We start from the raw sequence: 26,011 nt of genomic DNA, 5'->3' as shown, positions 1-26,011 counted from the left end.
AGAGAGAAGAGGTTGATTGGTGGTTGGTGTTTGGAGCTTCTCTGTACTATGTTTTGTAATGTAGATGTTTACCAGATGTTTACAATCCATATGCGGTCTGCTATTACCTGAGTCATTCTAAAGCATAGCAATTTTTTTAAAATCAATGTTCTATATGAAAGTAAAGGATTTAAGTAAAACAAGCAGGAGGAATTGACATAGATCTGACAAGATATGTCCTCCTAACACCAACACTAGGGGAAAGATAGGGTCAAATATCTGTGATCCTCACCTTTTGAGGGTTCCTGGCTCACACCAGTGCACAGCTTGATTCCCTTCACCTCGTCGTCCAATGTTTCCAAGATCTGCTCGTTGAGCTCAGAGAGCTCCATGAACGTGCTCGCCCTGGCCACCGTGGAGGCCTCGCTTGCCAGGTTGTTCAACTCGTCCTCAATGTCGCCCACACCAACGGCGTAGATACGGACACCGGTGGCCTTCAACCCCAGAGCGGCAGTCTTGCCATCGTCGGATGACTTTCCACCAGTGACGATCATCAGGATCTGGGGGATGCCCTCATCCTTCCTGCTGCCTTTATATTTGATGAAGTGGTTCTCCTGCACGTGGCGAATGGCAGCACCCGTGTTGATCCTGCGGCCCCCCTTGTACTCTGTGCGACTAAGGGCGCTGATGATGTCATCCTTGGTCTTGTAGGTGTTGAGGTAGAAGACGTCGGTGACGTCGGTGGCATAGTGGGCCAGGCCAATCTGCAGGTTGTCACGCTCGGTGAAGAAGAGGTCTACAAGGTTCAGGATAAACTCCATCACTTCCTTGAAGTTGTCCTTGCCAAGGTTGATGGAGCCATCCACCAAGAACACGATGTCAGCAGCCTTGGCTTTCGGGAGTCCTGAAGCTGAGAGAAAACAGAGAGAGAGAGTGACGGAGAGGGATAGAGTGAAAGAGAGGTGCCATGTTGAATCCTATTCACAGTATTTATTTGGCTATTATTCAATATTTATCAGTACATTTATTATACAGAATAAGGCGAGAATTCATTCTTTGTGGTTTCACTTACTTGGGTCATCAGTTTCTGTAGGGGCCTCCTCGGGGATTGTCCCATTGAGCCTGGCAATGAACCTCTCCTTAATGGTAGGCAAGCCGGGGAAATTAGGTACCTGAAGAACATCGGCAGAGTTGGTGGCAATCTGGTTGAGCTGCCTGGAGTCTGCTCCGCCAGCCCCAATGCCAATGCAGTTGACCCGAGAGCCTTTGAGCAAAGGGCCATACACAGACACGTCAGTGGGGGACCTCCCGCCGGTGAGGACCACTAGGTGCTGGGAGGCCTCCGCAAGCCGGACACCCGCTGAGGATTTCAGCTCGTTCCTGATCACATACTCGATGGCTTTGGCTAAATCGGACGATCTGCCACCCTGCTGGCGTAGTCTTTTGATGGCAGAGAGCACAGCTGGCTTGTTGTTGTGGGAATTGAGAGAGAAATCCGTCTTGACCTTGTCAGAGTATTGGACAACAGCGACCCGAACCTGGTCAGGTTGCACATCCAGCTGCTGAACGATGTTGAGGATGAAGTCACGGATGTGGGCGATGCCACTGGACCCTGTGGTGTCCGAGCCGTCTATGAGGAAGATGATGTCCTTCCTCCCCATGTTGAGGTTAGCTGAGAAGTAGAACAGAAAAAAAGGTCAAGCAAGTGGGGTTTTACTTTTTATGTTGGCAGAAAAGTATTTAAAAATGTAAACAAAGGGGATTGTAACAGTTGAGGCGATACCATACAAAATATAAAAACAGGTTTCCATCCAACCTTTTTATTCAGGGAAAAGTACATGTTGGATAAAACATGTCACAACAGGCCTGATGGAAACAGCTATTTTATCGGTAGACTTTCCAAATGTTGACAAAACAAAATACACTAGTCAGGGTGGGATCTTTCTGTGTCTGTAAAATGAATTATTTGAGAAAAGGAGGTGGAAGTTGACCTTTACGCGCAAGTATTGATATAACCATCATACCAAAAGTAAACTTGGAGTCACGCGATTATATGTTGTGTAGTCCTTCCACTATGACTCGGGAAAGCATGTAGTTTATTAAGCTACAGATTAAATTAATTATGATGAACTTCACATGGTGGTGAAAGTACACAGTGATGAGCTTGATGCTCCTTTCCAATAAATATTGAGAGTCTTATTCTGGTGACATGATGATCGAGGCTTGGCTGCCATTTGAAAAATATTCCCGCACTGTATCTGGGAGCTGTTGGCTAGAGCACACGTGCCAAGACCAAAGAGGGCACATTCACTATATAATGCATTTTGTTTTGTTACAAAACAATACAGCCTAGGATCGAAACAGGGTCTGTAGTGACGCCTCTAGCACTGAGATGCAGTGCCTTAGACTGCTGCGCCACACTCGGGTGTGAACATTTTCATATTGTTTTATGCAGATTTGAGAAAATTCTAATCTGTCACCAATTGGATGGAAACTTAGCTACATTCAAAAATATATTTGATGGGTCAGCACTATTTAGAAACTGCATTGGGTTAAATAATGTAGAATCTCTTACCAATATCCAAAACAGGAGGAACAAAACTACTGGAGATGTCAGTGGTGGTCATGGTGTTGACTGAAGCAATAAGCTGCTGCTCCACTGTTGGAAGCTGCCCAAAGTTGTTAATGGAGTAGGCAAATTCTGGCTTCAGGGAGATTTGCCTCAGTTCGTTGGGGTCGGCATTCTTTGCCCCGATGGCAAGAGGGGCAACCAGGTTGGTCTTCAGCTGGTTGGCTGGTCCAGAGACGTCGTCGTTGGACTTTCCCCCCGTGACTAGAATGAGGAACTGAGGCACACCCTCCTCGATGCGGCTACCGGCTGATCTCTGATAGATGTTCTTGGAGACCCAATCGAGGGCACGGCCAGTGTTTAGACGGTTTCCACCCCTGCTCTGAATCTTCCTCGTGGCTTGGCGGACCTCATCTTTGGTGGAGTGCTCGTTCAAGAGGAACTCCGTTTTGGCATCGTCGCTGTACTGCACCACTGACACCCTCACCCGATCCAGACCCACGTCCAGCTTTTCCACGACCCTCCCGATCATGTCACGGATGGCGGGGAACTCGCTGCGCACAGCTGTTGTGCCGTCAATGAGGAAAACCACATCCCTCTTTTCTCCGCCAGTGGGTACTATGACTGTGGGAGAAGACAAGCACATCAAATGTGTTTGTTAGCAACACAAATTGAGCTGCATTAGGGCATAGATATAAACCAAATTCGTTATGATGATATTTTATGTTCTAATTGTACTTCATAATAACTATGTTTTCACCTTGCATCGATCCTTTTGACTACTGATCTGTTTTAAAAAGTTAAAAGATATAATCTAGTTTTAATCTATCATTAATGTTAATAATACATTATTATTGGTAACATTTGAGAAACAGTTTTAATTGATATTCAACTAGACTACAGTATCACAGGTGGTGATGTCGATGACTGAATCCCATTAACAGTGAATCCGAATGTAAAACAGCTAGCTCTGTAGTGCTGTTTTGACAAACTCCCCAGTAAAATAACCTGTTGTTTTCCATTTTAACCCACTGGTAGCTAACATCAATCAAAGCTGTAAACACTCTACCACATGAGCACATTTAGCAGAATTGTTGTTTTTGGTCTCTGGAGACTGCATTGCCTTCAAGAAATAGTATTGTACCAGCACTTTGTTTGGTTGAACTTGTGTGTTAGCTAAGAGATAATTATTTTTGTGCCCCTGCCGATACCTCATGAGCCCGTTCTAAACAGATAGCTATCCTGTCCAGAACAAAGTGGCGCCATGTGCAGTAATTAGTGGATTAGGGTTTCCCATGCAAAAATGTAAAACCTCCTCAACTGACCACCTTGAAGCACAATTATTCACCTATATTTGCTATACCGGGATAGAAGTCAATAGTATGTATTATGAAGTTATGAGTGGTGGTAAAAAAAAAAAAGAATCACCAAATGGTGCAAATTTCTGTACTACTCCATGCATGAATTTCACTGTGGCGTTGGCCTCCTCTGTCCGACATGGAATAACAATACAGCAAAAGACATAAGTAATGCTAAAGTCAGTGTAGGTCCATTTAAACCAGTTAAAATGTAGCATGGATGGTGACATCATTTTGGGGTGTAGTACCACTACTATCCCCTGGAGGGCAGCTAAATTGTATTAATTCAAAGCACAAGACCCAGGTATTTCCAATAATACCTTATACACTCAGATGTAAAGTGTTTGTTTAATTGCAAAAAATCTAATATACAATATATATATAATTGGGCACTCGTCAATTCAGTCAAATCAAATTGTATTGGTCACATGCACCGAACACAACCCAAATACAACACCTGTGGACTTTACAGTGATATGCTTACTCATGAGGTGTTAAATAGGCCTCTTCTCAAGAAAGTTTGAAAACTTGGCATAAAACATGTTTGATTATGTACAATCCATCTAGCCTATTCATAGAAGCTAACTTCCTTTAGCGATTATTCATGAAGACATCTTCTGACCGCATCGTTTGCAGTACGGTTTTGGAAACATAAGGAACGTATCTTTCATATCATTGAGAAATAATCTTTAAAAAACAAAATACTAAATTACACTTTTATAGGTTTAGTGTTCCCACACTGCCATGTTACAGCGTTTGTTTACGGAAGACAGATGGAAGACAGAGACAACCACCTGTGCTAATTAGTTATCTAGCATGCTCAAACACCTGTGTGTAAGTGTAACTGGGGAGGAAGTGTAGCGGAAGTGTAGTTTTTCGGATGGAGAGAGACAGCCGTATGGATCTGTGCAAAGCTGCTAAAGTAAGTGTATCTTTTTATTTTAAAGATTATTTCTCACTGATATGAAAGATACAAATGTTTTAAAAACTATCGCAAGTGATGATTATTGATGTTTCTAAATAAGAGTCAGGATTGTTGCTCACATGGCCCCACCGGTAAGAGGTGCTTATAGCTGAGAACCCTTGGGATAAGGCAGATTGCTTTGGGTTCATGAGAGCAACAATCAATCATGATGTTTTTATGACAATTTGACACATACGCGACCTGGTAATTAGCCAACCACTGGCCACTACTGTGAAGTGTTGTCCAAATATTCCATAAAATGTGCAAAAATATTGTGAATGAAATTCAAACAGACATTAATCCTATAAAACACATTAATGACAGCAAGAGAGGGCATTACCATCCGGAGTTGGGAAAACAGGACGTAGCCTGGCAATGTCGTCATCGGACATCTCTGTGAGCGTGGAGATCAGTTTGTCCTGGACTGTGTACAGGCCAGGGAGGTCATCCACAGTGTATGCAAAGTTGGGAACATAGGAAACAACCTGAAGCTCCTGAGAGTTTACATCTCTGGTCCCGATGCTGAAGGGCAAAACGCCTGACCTCTTCAGTGAGGTCGCAGGTCGACGGATATCATCTGTGGACCTTCCACCAGAAACGACAATCAGGAACTGTGGAACACCCTCCTCCTTCCTGCCGCCACGTCGAACATTCAGCACTTCACTGCTGACAAACTCCACTGCCTGACCCAGGTTACGTTCCCGGCCGCCTCGCTGCCTCAGTCCCTTGACAGCATTCATAACACTCTCCTTGGTTGAGTGGGAGTTTAGGTAGATATCTGCATTGGGGGAGTCGCCATACTGCACCACACCAATCCTGATCTTGTTCTCGCCCACATTGAGGTTCTTCACGATTGAGCTGATGAACTCCTGGATGATGGGGAACTCCCTTCCGACGCCATCTGAGCCATCAACAAGGAAGACGATATCCTTCTTGGGACCCTGAGACTCAGCTAAAAGGAAGGGAGAACAAACATTTTTAATAAACCACTGCTCCGTTTGTAGTAGGTGGGCTAATACATTTCAAAAGTATTTTTTAAAACAATGTTCAATATCCTTTTGCAAACAATGATTGAACACTTCAGCTGAAGGACTTTGCTTCTAAGTGTCTTACCTCCCGAGCTAATGAATATGGTAGGATCAGGATACCTGGCTTTGACAAGTCTTGACAAAGCAGAAAAGAGCTCTGTCTGGATGTTTTGGAGGTTCCGCATGTCACGGACAGAAAATGTTTCATTAGGGGAATAAGAGATTGACTGCATCTCCCTGTAGTCAGCATTTCTAAGGCCAATACTGACAGGGACCACACCAATACGCTTTAGCGCGATCGCTGAGCGTTCAACACTATCACTAGACTTCCCACCACTAATCAAAATTAGTATTTGTGGAACACCCTCCATGTGCCTGCTGCCAGAGGAAGAGGTAAAGACATTGTCCCTGACAAACTGAAGAGCTGCTCCAGTGTTAAGGGGTCTCCCTCCTTTAAGTGTGATGCCTCTGATTGCATTCATAACCTTGTTTTTGGATGCATAAGTGTTGAAATAGAAATTGACCATGGCATCCTTGCTGTACTGGACCACAGAAATTCGGTCTTTGTTCTCATTCACATTGAGCTTCTCAACAGCTCTCAGTATAAAGTCTTGTATAACTGGGAACTCATTTATAATGTCATCAGATCCATCAAACAAGAAGACAACATCCTTCTTGGTGGTTTCTTCAGGTTGAGCTATACATTACAATAAATATAGGCTGTGTTTTGCATAACGACTCATGTTTTATTTTCAAATTAACTCATTGACTAACTTTCGATTATTCCATAGTTCTTTGGATGTCACCAAATTGTCTTTCCAATATGAAGAGAATAGACAAGTGACACTTAGAAAAATAAGGTTACTTACCAATACGAGTGGTATGCTTTAAAGTGAACAGTACATCTAATAAGATGTCTGGAAGCTCTCCAAAGTCAGTGATTGGAAAAACAAAATTATGAGCAGTGGTGGGAAGACCAGCTGAGTCTGTGCCAATACTAAAGCTCAAAATGCCAAGATCTTTAAGTGTTGAAGCCGGCTGCCTAGCACTATCGCTGGAGGGTCCTCCTGTGAGCAGTATCAGTACTTGTGGAACACCTTCAAGATGTCGGCTTCCAGAGATGGTGCTAAAGACATTGTCCTTAACATACTGTAGAGCTGTCTCAGTGTTGCGTGATTTTCCTCCCTTATGTCTTAATGATCGTATCTTGCTGATGACAGTGTCCTTGGATGAAAAGGAACTCAAGTAGAAGTACACTACAGCGTCACTGCTGAACTGGATCACTGCTACTCTGTCTCTGTCTTCGGCAACGTCAAGGTTTTCCACAACTCTTCGTACAAAGTCTCGCATAGCAGGAAACCCACTCCGACTGCTGTCTGAGCCGTCGATGAGGAACACAACATCACGTCGTCCAATCCGCGATTCCACTAGGGAGAATAGTACATGTGGATTTAACAAGATGCAACTCGTCATATCAGTACTAAAGGGGGACAGGGGGTTGACATGCTATAACCATTTGGCATAGCAAAAAAAGAACCAGTGAAACAAATGAAGAAATGTTTTTTTTCCAGCATAGAGTGGTGAGAGTCAATCGAGGATTGACACTTTAAAAGATGTGATGCACGAATCTTAAAATACGCAGCATTTTGTTTTAAAATGCAGCAAAAAGTCAAGCAAATAAGAAAGGAGCACAGATGAATTACCATCACATGCTATATATTGCAGGCGAACAGAGCACATTGTCCTCTGTGTTGAGGACAGTGGCAAATTAAGTCTCTAAATACACCACCAAGATTCTACAATCTTGTTTTGTCTTAGGGAAAAGTGATATCATCAAAAGAAAATAAACAATTTGAGCCTGCTTTTCCTAAGGAGAAGAAAATTACACATTGTTCTTACGTTGGAGAACAATGCCAATCAACGGCGGGGCAATTACATTATTCACATGGGATTCACGAGTTTCAATAAGTTATTATCTGAAAAGTGTTTCTGACATCCCTTACCCAAAATGCCAGAACATTTCAAAGTTGTGATTCTCATTGAGGATAAAAGCTGATTCTCCAGTCTATAAAGATCAAAGTATTCTGAAAATGTAAATGCCAAAGAAGGTTTGAAAGAAAGAGTTTGCAGCTCATCGATTTCTGTAGCTGTTGAACCGATGGTGATGACCATGATACCCTGTTGTTTCAGAGCATGAGCAGCATTGCTAATTGGGTCTCTGGATCTTGCTCCACTTAAAATGACTAAAACCTGTGGAACACCAAGCAAGCGTCTACTTCCAGCTGAAGCAGTGAAAACATTGTCCTTGATGTACTGTTGTATAAGTGTTTAGATAGAAGTGGACCTCTAGATCTCTGCTGTACTGGACCACCGAAACTTGATCTTTGGTTTCCTCCACATTGAGTTTGTCCACAACTTTTTGTACAAAATCACGCATCTCTAGGAATACACTCCTGGTGCCATCAGAACCACCCAGAAGGAATACAATGCCTCTTTTTGGTACTTTACTTCAAGTGGGGAACAGATATTCAATGAATGTAAATAGAACTTACGAAGGAATAATGATTTTATAAGATAATACATTAATATACTATATCTCTGGTAAACAACTGCAGCTGATTGAAGCGAATGCATTCCAGAGAGTTGAAGTAAATTCAATTGCTGCAAAAAAGAGACCCTTAGTAAAGACTATGCTGAAAGAATTTGAGGAGAACAATGAAATAAAGAATGAAAAAGTTTTCTAGAAAAAAAGGTGGTAATAATACCAAGCATAAGCATGAATGCAAAGTGGAAGGATTCACTCTGAATATTCAAAGAAAAATCTTTAAAAGAAAAATGTAGAAGCAAAAATGAATGAGAGAGCAGTATGAAAGAAGGGTTAATCAAGATGTTGTAGGATTTGACAAATGAGGTGAGGATGCTATCAATCCATGGTCACCCATTTTCATTGATGACACTTTAATGAATGAGCAGCTTCAATACTTCTAAAACTGTTAAAATATTTCAACGCATTATTTTGTAGAATGTAGCAAACATCTTGCTAGGAAAGAGTAGATGACTATACCAGTAGATCTAACAGATTTTAACATCACAGAGCAATCAACTGGTTAAATAGACTGAGAGAACAAAAAAAAGTTTTACCTATCAAACCAGGACTGGAAGCCTGAGCAATTGATGATAAAAGCTCCAGATGCATTGCTGACAGATCTGAAAAGTCTCGTGCCACAAGGATGAGCTGTGGATCAGACGTAATTGACTGCATTTCTCTAGTGTCGGCCTGTCTGATGGCAATGCCAACACTCTGAATTCCTTGACCTTTCATATCAAAGGCAGCTTGGCTAACAGCATCATTTGACTGTCCACCACTCAGCAAAATCAATATCTGAGGGACACCTTCATAACGTCTGCTTCCAGAGGTGTCTTTAAAGATGTGGTCTTTAACGAACTGGAGTGCTGCCCCTGTGTTGAGGGGTCTACCGCCTTTGTGCCTCAGATGTCTTATGCTGTCAAGAATGTCCTCCTTTTTGGTGTATGTGTTCAGATAGAAATGTACCTCTTGATTTCTACTATACTGAACCACGGAAATGCGGTCTTTGTTTCCTCCCACATTGAGATTCTCCACTACTTTGAGTACAAAATCACGCATTGCTGGGAATCCATTCCTTGTGCCATCAGAACCATCCAGAAGAAATACAACATCTCTATGTCCCATCATAGTTTCTCCTAGTAAACATGAATAAAGAAGTTATTTCTAAGGATTACATTTGTGCCTAATGAAACAAACCTTGATATACGAGATAATAAAATATTTATGAATAGCAATTATGATCTTAAACTAAAGATTTTAAAAACAAAAAATAGCAGTGTGAGGTATTAATAGTTTAATATATGCAGTGAATTTTGACCATTTTAAACAGATTCCCTAGATTATTATTTCAGAAAAATACATTTGGTATATTTTCCAGAACTATTAATATTGCAACTATGAATTTGGCTTCATGTTCATTCATTTAATGAATCTTACCCATAAGACTAATATTGAAAGTTTCCACTCTTGTGAGTAGCTGCTCTTGGATGTTTGGAAGTTCACTGAACTCAGACACTGAAAGAGCATAACTTGGATCCAAGGAAATGCGTTGTAACTCATTAATGTCTGAGGCTCGAGATCCAACACTGAATATCATAACTCCTATTTTTTTCAGAGCAGAGGCTGGTGTATCAACATTATCATTGGACCTCCCGCCACTCAGCAGTATCAGCATCTGAGGGACACCCTCTTGGCTTCTGCTTCCTGAGGAGTCAGTAAAGACGTTGTCCCTTACATACTGGAGGGCTGCCCCAGTGTTGAGGGGTCTACCTCCTCTGTGCCTCAGACCTCTGACGATGTCAAGAATGTCGCCCTTCGTGGTGTATGTGTTCAGATAGAAATGAACTTCTTGATCTCTACCGTACTGGACCACAGAAACGCGGTCTTTGTCTCCTTCCACATTGAGTTTCTCTACTACTCTCTGAACAAAATCACGCATTGCTGGGAATCCATTCCTTGTGCCATCAGAACCATCCAGAAGGAATACCACATCCTTTCTGGCGGTGTCATGATCAACTGAGAAAATAAATAGATTATGTCAATCAAACTGATCAAATGTGGTGTTTTTGGCCAAATGATATAGGCGTTTCTAAGACTCTGCGGCCATTTTGCTAACACATCCTGACTCTTAATTCACAGTGATAACACATACCTAAAACTGTTGGTGATTCTGGAGTAACATCAATAACCACTGCCTCCACCGATGACAGAAGTTGCTGCTGGATGCTCGGAAGGTCAGTAAAGTCTGAGACAGACAGAGCGTAACTGGGATCATGTGATATCCTCTGCAATTCTCTGCTATCAGAGCTCCTTGTTCCAATTCCAAAGACCAAAACCCCAAGCTCCTTCAGAGCAGAGGCTGGCGTGTCAACATTGTCAATGGACCTTCCACCACTCAACAGAATCAGTAGCTGTGGAACGCCTTCCAAGCGTCTGCTTCCGGAGGAGGCAGTAAAGACATTGTCCCTCACGTACTGGAGAGCTGCTCCAGTGTTGAGAGGTCTCCCGCCTTTGTGTCTCAGACCTCTTACAGTGTTGAGAATCTCTCCCTTTGTTGTGTATGTGTTCAGATAGAATTGGGCGGCTGGATCTCTACTGTACTGGACCACCGCAACGCGATCTTTGTTCTCATCCACACTGAGTGTCTCCACCACTCTTTGAACAAAGTCACGCATGGCTGGGAATCCACTCCTAGTGCCATCAGATCCATCCAGCAAGAACACAACATCCCTCCTGGGAGCCTGACTCTCAACTAGGGAATGTGAAGGTTCAAATAAAGAGTCATATTACATGTGGCATAGGTAAGGGAAAATAGGACAAAGCTGCTTCTGTCACATGAAAGTCATCCCTTTCACTTATCACAAACAACTATTCAAAGAAAGTGACAATTGGTGCATTGCCCTGAGTTATATTATAGGGAACATTGGTACAGAGGTATGAAATGAAACCACATGAAAGGCCTCAGGGGAATCTACACAAGTGTTCTAAGCTATCAACTACTCTATCCTAATGTAAAAGAGGAAATGGAACAGATCAAAACCATATTTTTCTTACCTAGTATTGTTGGTATTAGTGTTGGTGTCATGGTTGTGTCCTGTATAACGGCAGTGTTCATGGCAGAAAGAAGCTGCTGTTGGATGTTGGGGAGGTCAGTGAATTCAGACACGGAGAGAGCATAACTGGGGTCATAGGATATCTTCTGTAACTCTCTGCTATCAGAGCTCCTTGTTCCAATTCCAAACACCAAGACACCAAGCTCCTTGAGAGCAGAAGCGGGTTTATCTACATTGTCAAAGGACCTTCCACCATTTAGCAGTACCAGAATCTGTGGAACACTTTCAAGGCGCCTACTTCCAGAGGAGGCAGCAAAGACGTAGTCCCTGACATACTGGAGAGCTGCTCCAGTGTTGAGGGGTCTCCCTCCTTTGTGCTTCAGCCCTCTTACGGTGTCAACAACCTCTTCTTTTCTTGTGTAAGTGTTCAGATAGAAGTGGACCTCTGGTTCTCTGCTATACTGTACTACAGAGACTCGATCTCTGTTCTCCCCTACAGTGAGTTTCTCCACTACTCTTTGAACAAAGTCACGCATTTCTGGGAAGCCATTCCTAGTGCCATCAGAACCATCCAGCAAGAACACTACATCCTTTCTGGCGATGCTTAGGTCCACTAAGAGTATCAGAAACAAAACAGAAAACGTATGTCAACATTGCTTCATCAAACCTGAAATATGTGTTTGTTGCTTTAGTTTTCCAAGATAATGCATCTGGTCTTACCTATGACTGTTGGCGAAATGGGTGTGGCGCCAACGTGCACAGTAATGAGTGAGGAGAAAAACTTATCCTGGACGCTGGGTAGATCCGAGAATTCAGAAACAGACTGGGAAAAACTGGGGTCAGAGGCAATCCTTTGAACCTCTTTGCTAGAATTTCTGTTTCCAATGCCAAAGATCAAGACTCCGCTCTCTTTGAGGGCAGAAACAGGTATATCAACGTTATCATTGGACCTCCCGCCACTCAGCAGTATCAGCATCTGAGGGACACCCTCTTGTCTTCTGCTTCCTGAGGAAGCAGTAAAGACGTTGTCCCTTACATACTGGAGGGCTGCCCCAGTGTTGAGGGGTCTACCTCTTCTGTGCCTCAGACCTCTGACGATGTCAAGAATGTCGCCCTTCGTGGTGTATGTGTTCAGATAGAAATGAACTTCTTGATCTCTACCGTACTGGACTACAGAAACGCGGTCTTTGTCTCCTCCCACATTGAGTTTCTCTACTACTCTCTGAACAAAATCACGCATTGCTGGGAATCCATTCCTTGTGCCATCAGAACCATCCAGAAGGAATACCACATCCTTTCTGGCGGTGTCATGATCAACTGAGAAAATAAATAGATTATGTCAATCAAACTGATCAAATGTGGTGTTTTTGGCCAAATGATATAGTCGTTTCTAAGACTCTGCGGCCATTTTGCTAACACATCCTGACTCTTAATTCACAGTGATAACACATACCTAAAACTGTTGGTGATTCTGGAGTAACATCAATAACCACTGCCTCCACCGAGGACAGAAGTTGCTGCTGGATGCTCGGAAGGTCAGTAAAGTCTGAGACAGACAGAGCGTAACTGGGATCATGTGATATCCTCTGCAATTCTCTGCTATCAGAGCTCCTTGTTCCAATTCCAAAGACCAAAACCCCAAGCTCCTTCAGAGCAGAGGCTGGCGTGTCAACATTGTCAACGGACCTTCCACCACTCAACAGAATCAGTAGCTGTGGAACGCCTTCCAAGCGTCTGCTTCCGGAGGAGGCAGTAAAGACATTGTCCCTCACGTACTGGAGAGCTGCTCCAGTGTTGAGAGGTCTCCCGCCTTTGTGTCTCAGACCTCTTACAGTGTTGAGAATCTCTCCCTTTGTTGTGTATGTGTTCAGATAGAATTGGGCGGCTGGATCTCTACTGTACTGGACCACCGCAACGCGATCTTTGTTCTCATCCACACTGAGTGTCTCCACCACTCTTTGAACAAAGTCACGCATGGCTGGGAATCCACTCCTAGTGCCATCAGATCCATCCAGCAAGAACACAACATCCCTCCTGGGAGCCTGACTCTCAACTAGGGAATGTGAAGGTTCAAATAAAGAGTCATATTACATGTGGCATAGGTAAGGGAAAACAGGACAAAGCTGCTTCTGTCACATGAAAGTCATCCCTTTCACTTATCACAAACAACTATTCAAAGAAAGTGACAATTGGTGCATTGCCCTGAGTTATATCATAGGGAACATTGGTACAGAGGTATGAAATGAAACCACATGAAAGGCCTCAGGGGAATCTACACAAGTGTTCTAAGCTATCAACTACTCTATCCTAATGTAAAAGAGGAAATGGAACAGATCAAAACCATATTTTTCTTACCTAGTATTGTTGGTATTAGTGTTGGTGTCATGGCTGTGTCCTGTATAACGGCAGTGTTCATGGCAGAAAGAAGCTGCTGTTGGATGTTGGGGAGGTCAGTGAATTCAGACACGGAGAGAGCATAACTGGGGTCATAGGATATCTTCTGTAACTCTCTGCTATCAGAGCTCCTTGTTCCAATTCCAAACACCAAGACACCAAGCTCCTTGAGAGCAGAAGCGGGTTTATCTACATTGTCAAAGGACCTTCCACCATTTAGCAGTACCAGAATCTGTGGAACACTTTCAAGGCGCCTACTTCCAGAGGAGGCAGCAAAGACGTAGTCCCTGACATACTGGAGAGCTGCTCCAGTGTTGAGGGGTCTCCCTCCTTTGTGCTTCAGCCCTCTTACGGTGTCAACAACTTCTTCTTTTCTTGTGTAAGTGTTCAGATAGAAGTGGACCTCTGGTTCTCTGCTATACTGTACCACAGAGACTCGATCTCTGTTCTCCCCTACAGTGAGTTTCTCCACTACTCTTTGAACAAAGTCACGCATTTCTGGGAAGCCATTCCTAGTGCCATCAGAACCATCCAGCAAGAATACTACATCCTTTCTGGCGATGCTTAGGTCCACTAAGAGTATCAGAAACAAAACAGAAAACGTATGTCAACATTGCTTCATCAAACCTGAAATATGTGTTTGTTGCTTTAGTTTTCCAAGATAATGCATCCGGTCTTACCTATGACTGTTGGCGAAATGGGTGTGGCGCCAACGTGCACAGTAATGAGTGAGGAGAAAAACTTATCCTGGACGCTGGGTAGATCTGAGAATTCAGAAACAGACTGGGAAAAACTGGGGTCAGAGGCAATCCTTTGAACCTCTTTGCTAGAATTTCTGTTTCCAATGCCAAAGATCAAGACTCCGCTCTCTTTGAGGGCAGAAACAGGTATATCAACGTTATCATTGGACCTGCCGCCACTCAGCAGTATCAGCATCTGAGGGACACCCTCTTGTCTTCTGCTTCCTGAGGAGGCAGTAAAGACGTTGTCCCTTACATACTGGAGGGCTGCCCCAGTGTTGAGGGGTCTACCTCTTCTGTGCCTCAGACCTCTGACGATGTCAAGAATGTCGTCCTTCGTGGTGTATGTGTTCAGATAGAAATGAACTTCTTGATCTCTACCGTACTGGACTACAGAAACGCGGTCTTTGTCTCCTCCCACATTGAGTTTCTCTACTACTCTCTGAACAAAATCACGCATTGCTGGGAATCCATTCCTTGTGCCATCAGAACCATCCAGAAGGAATACCACATCCTTTCTGGTGGTGTCATGATCAACTGAGAAAATAAATAGATTATGTCAATCAAACTGATCAAATGTGGTGTTTTTGGCCAAATGATATAGTCGTTTCTAAGACTCTGCGGCCATTTTGCAAACACATCCTGACTCTTAATTCACAGTGATAACACATACCTAAAACTGTTGGTGATTCTGGAGTAACATCAATAACCACTGCCTCCACCGAGGACAGAAGTTGCTGCTGGATGCTCGGAAGGTCAGTAAAGTCTGAGACAGACAGAGCGTAACTGGGATCATGTGATATCCTCTGCAATTCTCTGCTATCAGAGCTCCTTGTTCCAATTCCAAAGACCAAAACCCCAAGCTCCTTCAGAGCAGAGGCTGGCGTGTCAACATTGTCAACGGACCTTCCACCACTCAACAGAATCAGTAGCTGTGGAACGCCTTCCAAGCGTCTGCTTCCGGAGGAGGCAGTAAAGACATTGTCCCTCACGTACTGGAGAGCTGCTCCAGTGTTGAGAGGTCTCCCGCCTTTGTGTCTCAGACCTCTTACAGTGTTGAGAATCTCTCCCTTTGTTGTGTATGTGTTCAGATAGAATTGGGCGGCTGGATCTCTACTGTACTGGACCACCGCAACGCGATCTTTGTTCTCATCCACACTGAGTGTCTCCACCACTCTTTGAACAAAGTCACGCATGGCTGGGAATCCACTCCTAGTGCCATCAGATCCATCCAGCAAGAACACAACATCCCTCCTGGGAGCCTGACTCTCAACTAGGGAATGTGAAGGTTCAAATAAAGAGTCATATTACATGTGGCATAGGTAAGGTAAAAAACAGGACAAAGCTGCTTCTGTCACATGAAAGTCATCCCTTTCACTTATCACAAACAACTATTCAAAGAAAGTGACAATTGGTGCATTGCCCTGAGTTTTATCATAGGGAACATTGGTACAGAGGTATGAAATGAAACCACATGAAAGGCCTCAGGGGAATCTACACAAGTGTTCTAAGCTATCAACTACTCTATCCTAATGTAAAAGAGGAAATGGAACAGATCAAAACCATATTTTTCTTACCTAGTATTGTTGGTATTAGTGTTGGTGTCATGGCTGTGTCCTGTATAACGGCAGTGTTCATGGCAGAAAGAAGCTGCTGTTGGATGTTGGGGAGGTCAGTGAATTCAGACACGGAGAGAGCATAACTGGGGTCATAGGATATCTTCTGTAACTCTCTGCTATCAGAGCTCCTTGTTCCAATTCCAAACACCAAGACACCAAGCTCCTTGAGAGCAGAAGCGGGTTTATCTACATTGTCAAAGGACCTTCCACCATTTAGCAGTACCAGAATCTGTGGAACACTTTCAAGGCGCCTACTTCCAGAGGAGGCAGCAAAGACGTAGTCCCTGACATACTGGAGAGCTGCTCCAGTGTTGAGGGGTCTCCCTCCTTTGTGCTTCAGCCCTCTTACGGTGTCAACAACTTCTTCTTTTCTTGTGTAAGTGTTCAGATAGAAGTGGACCTCTGGTTCTCTGCTATACTGTACCACAGAGACTCGATCTCTGTTCTCCCCTACAGTGAGTTTCTCCACTACTCTTTGAACAAAGTCACGCATTTCTGGGAAGCCATTCCTAGTGCCATCAGAACCATCCAGCAAGAATACTACATCCTTTCTGGCGATGCTTAGGTCCACTAAGAGTATCAGAAACAAAACAGAAAACGTATGTCAACATTGCTTCATCAAACCTGAAATATGTGTTTGTTGCTTTAGTTTTCCAAGATAATGCATCCGGTCTTACCTATGACTGTTGGCGACATGGGTGTGGCGCCAACGTGCACAGTAATGAGTGAGGAGAAAAACTTATCCTGGACGCTGGGTAGATCTGAGAATTCAGAAACAGACTGGGAAAAACTGGGGTCAGAGGCAATCCTTTGAACCTCTTTGCTAGAATTTCTGTTTCCAATGCCAAAGATCAAGACTCCGCTCTCTTTGAGGGCAGAAACAGGTATATCAACGTTATCATTGGACCTGCCGCCACTCAGCAGTATCAGCATCTGAGGGACACCCTCTTGTCTTCTGCTTCCTGAGGAGGCAGTAAAGACGTTGTCCCTTACATACTGGAGGGCTGCCCCAGTGTTGAGGGGTCTACCTCTTCTGTGCCTCAGACCTCTGACGATGTCAAGAATGTCGTCCTTCGTGGTGTATGTGTTCAGATAGAAATGAACTTCTTGATCTCTACCGTACTGGACTACAGAAACGCGGTCTTTGTCTCCTCCCACATTGAGTTTCTCTACTACTCTCTGAACAAAATCACGCATTGCTGGGAATCCATTCCTTGTGCCATCAGAACCATCCAGAAGGAATACCACATCCTTTCTGGTGGTGTCATGATCAACTGAGAAAATAAATAGATTATGTCAATCAAACTGATCAAATGTGGTGTTTTTGGCCAAATGATATAGTCGTTTCTAAGACTCTGCGGCCATTTTGCAAACACATCCTGACTCTTAATTCACAGTGATAACACATACCTAAAACTGTTGGTGATTCTGGAGTAACATCAATAACCACTGCCTCCACCGAGGACAGAAGTTGCTGCTGGATGCTCGGAAGGTCAGTAAAGTCTGAGACAGACAGAGCGTAACTGGGATCATGTGATATCCTCTGCAATTCTCTGCTATCAGAGCTCCTTGTTCCAATTCCAAAGACCAAAACCCCAAGCTCCTTCAGAGCAGAGGCTGGCGTGTCAACATTGTCAACGGACCTTCCACCACTCAACAGAATCAGTAGCTGTGGAACGCCTTCCAAGCGTCTGCTTCCGGAGGAGGCAGTAAAGACATTGTCCCTCACGTACTGGAGAGCTGCTCCAGTGTTGAGAGGTCTCCCGCCTTTGTGTCTCAGACCTCTTACAGTGTTGAGAATCTCTCCCTTTGTTGTGTATGTGTTCAGATAGAATTGGGCGGCTGGATCTCTACTGTACTGGACCACCGCAACGCGATCTTTGTTCTCATCCACACTGAGTGTCTCCACCACTCTTTGAACAAAGTCACGCATGGCTGGGAATCCACTCCTAGTGCCATCAGATCCATCCAGCAAGAACACAACATCCCTCCTGGGAGCCTGACTCTCAACTAGGGAATGTGAAGGTTCAAATAAAGAGTCATATTACATGTGGCATAGGTAAGGTAAAAAACAGGACAAAGCTGCTTCTGTCACATGAAAGTCATCCCTTTCACTTATCACAAACAACTATTCAAAGAAAGTGACAATTGGTGCATTGCCCTGAGTTTTATCATAGGGAACATTGGTACAGAGGTATGAAATGAAACCACATGAAAGGCCTCAGGGGAATCTACACAAGTGTTCTAAGCTATCAACTACTCTATCCTAATGTAAAAGAGGAAATGGAACAGATCAAAACCATATTTTTCTTACCTAGTATTGTTGGTATTAGTGTTGGTGTCATGGCTGTGTCCTGTATAACGGCAGTGTTCATGGCAGAAAGAAGCTGCTGTTGGATGTTGGGGAGGTCAGTGAATTCAGACACGGAGAGAGCATAACTGGGGTCATAGGATATCTTCTGTAACTCTCTGCTATCAGAGCTCCTTGTTCCAATTCCAAACACCAAGACACCAAGCTCCTTGAGAGCAGAAGCGGGTTTATCTACATTGTCAAAGGACCTTCCACCATTTAGCAGTACCAGAATCTGTGGAACACTTTCAAGGCGCCTACTTCCAGAGGAGGCAGCAAAGACGTAGTCCCTGACATACTGGAGAGCTGCTCCAGTGTTGAGGGGTCTCCCTCCTTTGTGCTTCAGCCCTCTTACGGTGTCAACAACTTCTTCTTTTCTTGTGTAAGTGTTCAGATAGAAGTGGACCTCTGGTTCTCTGCTATACTGTACCACAGAGACTCGATCTCTGTTCTCCCCTACAGTGAGTTTCTCCACTACTCTTTGAACAAAGTCACGCATTTCTGGGAAGCCATTCCTAGTGCCATCAGAACCATCCAGCAAGAATACTACATCCTTTCTGGCGATGCTTAGGTCCACTAACAGTATCAGAAACAAAACAGAAAATGTATGTCAACATTGCTTCATCAAACCTGAAATATGTGTTTGTTGCTTTAGTTTTCCAAGATAATGCATCCGGTCTTACCTATGACTGTTGGCGAAATGGGTGTGGCGCCAACGTGCACAGTAATGAGTGAGGAGAAAAACTTATCCTGGACGCTGGGTAGATCTGAGAATTCAGAAACAGACTGGGAAAAACTGGGGTCAGAGGCAATCCTTTGAACCTCTTTGCTAGAATTTCTGTTTCCAATGCCAAAGATCAAGACTCCGCTCTCTTTGAGGGCAGAAACAGGTATATCAACGTTATCATTGGACCTGCCGCCACTCAGCAGTATCAGCATCTGAGGGACACCCTCTTGTCTTCTGCTTCCTGAGGAGGCAGTAAAGACATTGTCCCTTACATACTGGAGGGCTGCCCCAGTGTTGAGGGGTCTACCTCCTCTGTGCCTCAGACCTCTGACGATGTCAAGAATGTCGCCATTCGTGGTGTATGTGTTCAGATAGAAATGAACTTCTTGATCTCTACCGTACTGGACCACAGAAACGCGGTCTTTGTCTCCTCCCACATTGAGTTTCTCTACTACTCTTTGAACAAAGTCACGCATTGCTGGGAATCCATTCCTTGTGCCATCAGAACCATCCAGAAGGAATACCACATCCTTTCTGGCGGTGTCATGATCAACTGAGAAAATAAATAGATTATGTCAATCAAACTGATCAAATGTGGTGTTTTTGGCCAAATTATATAGTCGTTTCCAAGACTCTGCGGCCATTTTGCTAACACATCCTGACTCGTAATTCACAGTGATAACACATACCTAAAACTGTTGGTGATTCTGGAGTAACATCAATAACCACTGCCTCCACCGAGGACAGAAGTTGCTGCTGGATGCTCGGAAGGTCAGTAAAGTCTGAGACAGACAGAGCGTAACTGGGATCATGTGATATCCTCTGCAATTCTCTGCTATCAGAGCTCCTTGTTCCAATTCCAAAGACCAAAACCCCAAGCTCCTTCAGAGCAGAGGCTGGCGTGTCAACATTGTCAACGGACCTTCCACCACTCAACAGAATCAGTAGCTGTGGAACGCCTTCCAAGCGTCTGCTTCCGGAGGAGGCAGTAAAGACATTGTCCCTCACGTACTGGAGAGCTGCTCCAGTGTTGAGAGGTCTCCCGCCTTTGTGTCTCAGACCTCTTACAGTGTTGAGAATCTCTCCCTTTGTTGTGTATGTGTTCAGATAGAATTGGGCGGCTGGATCTCTACTGTACTGGACCACCGCAACGCGATCTTTGTTCTCATCCACACTGAGTGTCTCCACCACTCTTTGAACAAAGTCACGCATGGCTGGGAATCCACTCCTAGTGCCATCAGATCCATCCAGCAAGAACACAACATCCCTCCTGGGAGCCTGACTCTCAACTAGGGAATGTGAAGGTTCAAATAAAGAGTCATATTACATGTGGCATAGGTAAGGGAAAACAGGACAAAGCTGCTTCTGTCACATGAAAGTCATCCCTTTCACTTATCACAAACAACTATTCAAAGAAAGTGACAATTGGTGCATTGCCCTGAGTTATATCATAGGGAACATTGGTACAGAGGTATGAAATGAAACCACATGAAAGGCCTCAGGGGAATCTACACAAGTGTTCTAAGCTATCAACTACTCTATCCTAATGTAAAAGAGGAAATGGAACAGATCAAAACCATATTTTTCTTACCTAGTATTGTTGGTATTAGTGTTGGTGTCATGGTTGTGTCCTGTATAACGGCAGTGTTCATGGCAGAAAGAAGCTGCTGTTGGATGTTGGGGAGGTCAGTGAATTCAGACACGGAGAGAGCATAACTGGGGTCATAGGATATCTTCTGTAACTCTCTGCTATCAGAGCTCCTTGTTCCAATTCCAAACACCAAGACACCAAGCTCCTTGAGAGCAGAAGCGGGTTTATCTACATTGTCAAAGGACCTTCCACCATTTAGCAGTACCAGAATCTGTGGAACACTTTCAAGGCGCCTACTTCCAGAGGAGGCAGCAAAGACGTAGTCCCTGACATACTGGAGAGCTGCTCCAGTGTTGAGGGGTCTCCCTCCTTTGTGCTTCAGCCCTCTTACGGTGTCAACAACTTCTTCTTTTCTTGTGTAAGTGTTCAGATAGAAGTGGACCTCTGGTTCTCTGCTATACTGTACCACAGAGACTCGATCTCTGTTCTCCCCTACAGTGAGTTTCTCCACTACTCTTTGAACAAAGTCACGCATTTCTGGGAAGCCATTCCTAGTGCCATCAGAACCATCCAGCAAGAATACTACATCCTTTCTGGCGATGCTTAGGTCCACTAACAGTATCAGAAACAAAACAGAAAATGTATGTCAACATTGCTTCATCAAACCTGAAATATGTGTTTGTTGCTTTAGTTTTCCAAGATAATGCATCCGGTCTTACCTATGACTGTTGGCGAAATGGGTGTGGCGCCAACGTGCACAGTAATGAGTGAGGAGAAAAACTTATCCTGGACGCTGGGTAGATCTGAGAATTCAGAAACAGACTGGGAAAAACTGGGGTCAGAGGCAATCCTTTGAACCTCTTTGCTAGAATTTCTGTTTCCAATGCCAAAGATCAAGACTCCGCTCTCTTTGAGGGCAGAAACAGGTATATCAACGTTATCATTGGACCTGCCGCCACTCAGCAGTATCAGCATCTGAGGGACACCCTCTTGTCTTCTGCTTCCTGAGGAGGCAGTAAAGACATTGTCCCTTACATACTGGAGGGCTGCCCCAGTGTTGAGGGGTCTACCTCCTCTGTGCCTCAGACCTCTGACGATGTCAAGAATGTCGCCATTCGTGGTGTATGTGTTCAGATAGAAATGAACTTCTTGATCTCTACCGTACTGGACCACAGAAACGCGGTCTTTGTCTCCTCCCACATTGAGTTTCTCTACTACTCTTTGAACAAAGTCACGCATTGCTGGGAATCCATTCCTTGTGCCATCAGAACCATCCAGAAGGAATACCACATCCTTTCTGGCGGTGTCATGATCAACTGAGAAAATAAATAGATTATGTCAATCAAACTGATCAAATGTGGTGTTTTTGGCCAAATTATATAGTCGTTTCCAAGACTCTGCGGCCATTTTGCTAACACATCCTGACTCGTAATTCACAGTGGTAACACATACCTAAAACTGTTGGTGATTCTGGAGTAACATCAATAACCACTGCCTCCACCGAGGACAGAAGTTGCTGCTGGATGCTCGGAAGGTCAGTAAAGTCTGAGACAGACAGAGCGTAACTGGGATCATGTGATATCCTCTGCAATTCTCTGCTATCAGAGCTCCTTGTTCCAATTCCAAAGACCAAAACCCCAAGCTCCTTCAGAGCAGAGGCTGGCGTGTCAACATTGTCAACGGACCTTCCACCACTCAACAGAATCAGTAGCTGTGGAACGCCTTCCAAGCGTCTGCTTCCGGAGGAGGCAGTAAAGACATTGTCCCTCACGTACTGGAGAGCTGCTCCAGTGTTGAGAGGTCTCCCGCCTTTGTGTCTCAGACCTCTTACAGTGTTGAGAATCTCTCCCTTTGTTGTGTATGTGTTCAGATAGAATTGGGCGGCTGGATCTCTACTGTACTGGACCACCGCAACGCGATCTTTGTTCTCATCCACACTGAGTGTCTCCACCACTCTTTGAACAAAGTCACGCATGGCTGGGAATCCACTCCTAGTGCCATCAGATCCATCCAGCAAGAACACAACATCCCTCCTGGGAGCCTGACTCTCAACTAGGGAATGTGAAGGTTCAAATAAAGAGTCATATTACATGTGGCATAGGTAATGGAAAACAGGACAAAGCTGCTTCTGTCACATGAAAGTCATCCCTTTCACTTATCACAAACAACTATTCAAAGAAAGTGACAATTGGTGCATTGCCCTGAGTTATATCATAGGGAACATTGGTACAGAGGTATGAAATGAAACCACATGAAAGGCCTCAGGGGAATCTACACAAGTGTTCTAAGCTATCAACTACTCTATCCTAATGTAAAAGAGGAAATGGAACAGATCAAAACCATATTTTTCTTACCTAGTATTGTTGGTATTAGTGTTGGTGTCATGGTTGTGTCCTGTATAACGGCAGTGTTCATGGCAGAAAGAAGCTGCTGTTGGATGTTGGGGAGGTCAGTGAATTCAGACACGGAGAGAGCATAACTGGGGTCATAGGATATCTTCTGTAACTCTCTGCTATCAGAGCTCCTTGTTCCAATTCCAAACACCAAGACACCAAGCTCCTTGAGAGCAGAAGCGGGTTTATCTACATTGTCAAAGGACCTTCCACCATTTAGCAGTACCAGAATCTGTGGAACACTTTCAAGGCGCCTACTTCCAGAGGAGGCAGCAAAGACGTAGTCCCTGACATACTGGAGAGCTGCTCCAGTGTTGAGGGGTCTCCCTCCTTTGTGCTTCAGCCCTCTTACGGTGTCAACAACTTCTTCTTTTCTTGTGTAAGTGTTCAGATAGAAGTGGACCTCTGGTTCTCTGCTATACTGTACCACAGAGACTCGATCTCTGTTCTCCCCTACAGTGAGTTTCTCCACTACTCTTTGAACAAAGTCACGCATTTCTGGGAAGCCATTCCTAGTGCCATCAGAACCATCCAGCAAGAATACTACATCCTTTCTGGCGATGCTTAGGTCCACTAACAGTATCAGAAACAAAACAGAAAATGTATGTCAACATTGCTTCATCAAACCTGAAATATGTGTTTGTTGCTTTAGTTTTCCAAGATAATGCATCCGGTCTTACCTATGACTGTTGGCGAAATGGGTGTGGCGCCAACGTGCACAGTAATGAGTGAGGAGAAAAACTTATCCTGGACGCTGGGTAGATCTGAGAATTCAGAAACAGACTGGGAAAAACTGGGGTCAGAGGCAATCCTTTGAACCTCTTTGCTAGAATTTATGTTTCCAATGCCAAAGATCAAGACTCCGCTCTCTTTGAGGGCAGAAACAGGTATATCAACGTTATCATTGGACCTGCCGCCACTCAGCAGTATCAGCATCTGAGGGACACCCTCTTGTCTTCTGCTTCCTGAGGAGGCAGTAAAGACATTGTCCCTTACATACTGGAGGGCTGCCCCAGTGTTGAGGGGTCTACCTCCTCTGTGCCTCAGACCTCTGACGATGTCAAGAATGTCGCCATTCGTGGTGTATGTGTTCAGATAGAAATGAACTTCTTGATCTCTACCGTACTGGACCACAGAAACGCGGTCTTTGTCTCCTCCCACATTGAGTTTCTCTACTACTCTTTGAACAAAGTCACGCATTGCTGGGAATCCATTCCTTGTGCCATCAGAACCATCCAGAAGGAATACCACATCCTTTCTGGCGGTGTCATGATCAACTGAGAAAATAAATAGATTATGTCAATCAAACTGATCAAATGTGGTGTTTTTGGCCAAATTATATAGTCGTTTCCAAGACTCTGCGGCCATTTTGCTAACACATCCTGACTCGTAATTCACAGTGGTAACACATACCTAAAACTGTTGGTGATTCTGGAGTAACATCAATAACCACTGCCTCCACCGAGGACAGAAGTTGCTGCTGGATGCTCGGAAGGTCAGTAAAGTCTGAGACAGACAGAGCGTAACTGGGATCATGTGATATCCTCTGCAATTCTCTGCTATCAGAGCTCCTTGTTCCAATTCCAAAGACCAAAACCCCAAGCTCCTTCAGAGCAGAGGCTGGCGTGTCAACATTGTCAACGGACCTTCCACCACTCAACAGAATCAGTAGCTGTGGAACGCCTTCCAAGCGTCTGCTTCCGGAGGAGGCAGTAAAGACATTGTCCCTCACGTACTGGAGAGCTGCTCCAGTGTTGAGAGGTCTCCCGCCTTTGTGTCTCAGACCTCTTACAGTGTTGAGAATCTCTCCCTTTGTTGTGTATGTGTTCAGATAGAATTGGGCGGCTGGATCTCTACTGTACTGGACCACCGCAATGCGATCTTTGTTCTCATCCATACTGAGTGTCTCCACCACTCTTTGAACAAAGTCACGCATGGCTGGGAATCCACTCCTAGTGCCATCAGATCCATCCAGCAAGAACACAACATCCCTCCTGGGAGCCTGACTCTCAACTAGGGAATGTGAAGGTTCAAATAAAGAGTCATATTACATGTGGCATAGGTAAGGGAAAACAGGACAAAGCTGCTTCTGTCACATGAAAGTCATCCCTTTCACTTATCACAAACAACTATTCAAAGAAAGTGACAATTGGTGCATTGCCCTGAGTTATATCATAGGGAACATTGGTACAGAGGTATGAAATGAAACCACATGAAAGGCCTCAGGGGAATCTGCACAAGTGTTCTAAGCTATCAACTACTCTATCCTAATGTAAAAGAGGAAATGGAACAGATCAAAACCATATTTTTCTTACCTAGTATTGTTGGTATTAGTGTTGGTGTCATGGTTGTGTCCTGTATAACGGCAGTGTTCATGGCAGAAAGAAGCTGCTGTTGGATGTTGGGGAGGTCAGTGAATTCAGACACGGAGAGAGCATAACTGGGGTCATAGGATATCTTCTGTAATTCTCTGCTGTTAGAGCTCCTTGTTCCAATTACAAAAACTAACACCCCGAGCTCCTTGAGAGCAGAGGCTGGTGCATCCACATTGTCTCTTGACCGTCCACTACTGAGGAGAATCAGCATTTGTTTCACACCGTCCAATTGTCTACTCCCAGAGGATCTTGTGAATACATTTTCTTTCACAAACTTAAGAGCT

At 44.2% G+C, this 26,011-nt stretch overlaps 1 protein-coding gene across 4 annotated transcripts in view; it reads right to left on the bottom strand.

Moving 5' to 3' along the window:
- Window positions 1-25,953, bottom strand: part of LOC109870641 (uncharacterized) — a 49,794-nt gene extending 23,841 nt beyond the window's left edge. For all 4 annotated transcript variants that reach the window (XM_031805954.1, XM_031805956.1, XM_031805957.1 and 1 more), the window contains exons 1-26: window positions 25,668-25,953; window positions 24,766-25,365; window positions 24,033-24,629; window positions 23,314-23,925; window positions 22,412-23,011; window positions 21,679-22,275; window positions 20,960-21,571; window positions 20,058-20,657; window positions 19,325-19,921; window positions 18,606-19,217; window positions 17,702-18,301; window positions 16,969-17,565; window positions 16,250-16,861; window positions 15,346-15,945; window positions 14,613-15,209; window positions 13,894-14,505; window positions 12,992-13,591; window positions 12,259-12,855; window positions 11,540-12,151; window positions 10,638-11,237; window positions 9,923-10,501; window positions 9,040-9,621; window positions 5,211-5,822; window positions 2,555-3,172; window positions 1,052-1,651; window positions 272-889 (exon numbers count right to left, since the gene is read on the bottom strand). In XM_031805954.1, the coding sequence (XP_031661814.1) occupies window positions 272-889; window positions 1,052-1,651; window positions 2,555-3,172; window positions 5,211-5,822; window positions 9,040-9,621; window positions 9,923-10,501; window positions 10,638-11,237; window positions 11,540-12,151; window positions 12,259-12,855; window positions 12,992-13,591; window positions 13,894-14,505; window positions 14,613-15,209; window positions 15,346-15,945; window positions 16,250-16,861; window positions 16,969-17,565; window positions 17,702-18,301; window positions 18,606-19,217; window positions 19,325-19,921; window positions 20,058-20,657; window positions 20,960-21,571; window positions 21,679-22,275; window positions 22,412-23,011; window positions 23,314-23,925; window positions 24,033-24,629; window positions 24,766-25,365; window positions 25,668-25,938 (15,334 nt within the window). In that variant the 5' untranslated portion in view covers window positions 25,939-25,953. The remainder of the gene's footprint in view (window positions 1-271; window positions 890-1,051; window positions 1,652-2,554; window positions 3,173-5,210; window positions 5,823-9,039; window positions 9,622-9,922; window positions 10,502-10,637; window positions 11,238-11,539; window positions 12,152-12,258; window positions 12,856-12,991; window positions 13,592-13,893; window positions 14,506-14,612; window positions 15,210-15,345; window positions 15,946-16,249; window positions 16,862-16,968; window positions 17,566-17,701; window positions 18,302-18,605; window positions 19,218-19,324; window positions 19,922-20,057; window positions 20,658-20,959; window positions 21,572-21,678; window positions 22,276-22,411; window positions 23,012-23,313; window positions 23,926-24,032; window positions 24,630-24,765; window positions 25,366-25,667) is intronic.
- Between the last annotated feature and the right edge of the window lie 58 nt (window positions 25,954-26,011).

The sequence above is a fragment of the Oncorhynchus kisutch genome, linkage group LG26 (assembly GCF_002021735.2).
Source record: "Oncorhynchus kisutch isolate 150728-3 linkage group LG26, Okis_V2, whole genome shotgun sequence".
NCBI lineage: Eukaryota > Metazoa > Chordata > Actinopteri > Salmoniformes > Salmonidae > Oncorhynchus > Oncorhynchus kisutch.
Note: the sequence above shows the minus strand (reverse complement) of the source record. Positions and strands in the feature narration are given on the sequence as shown.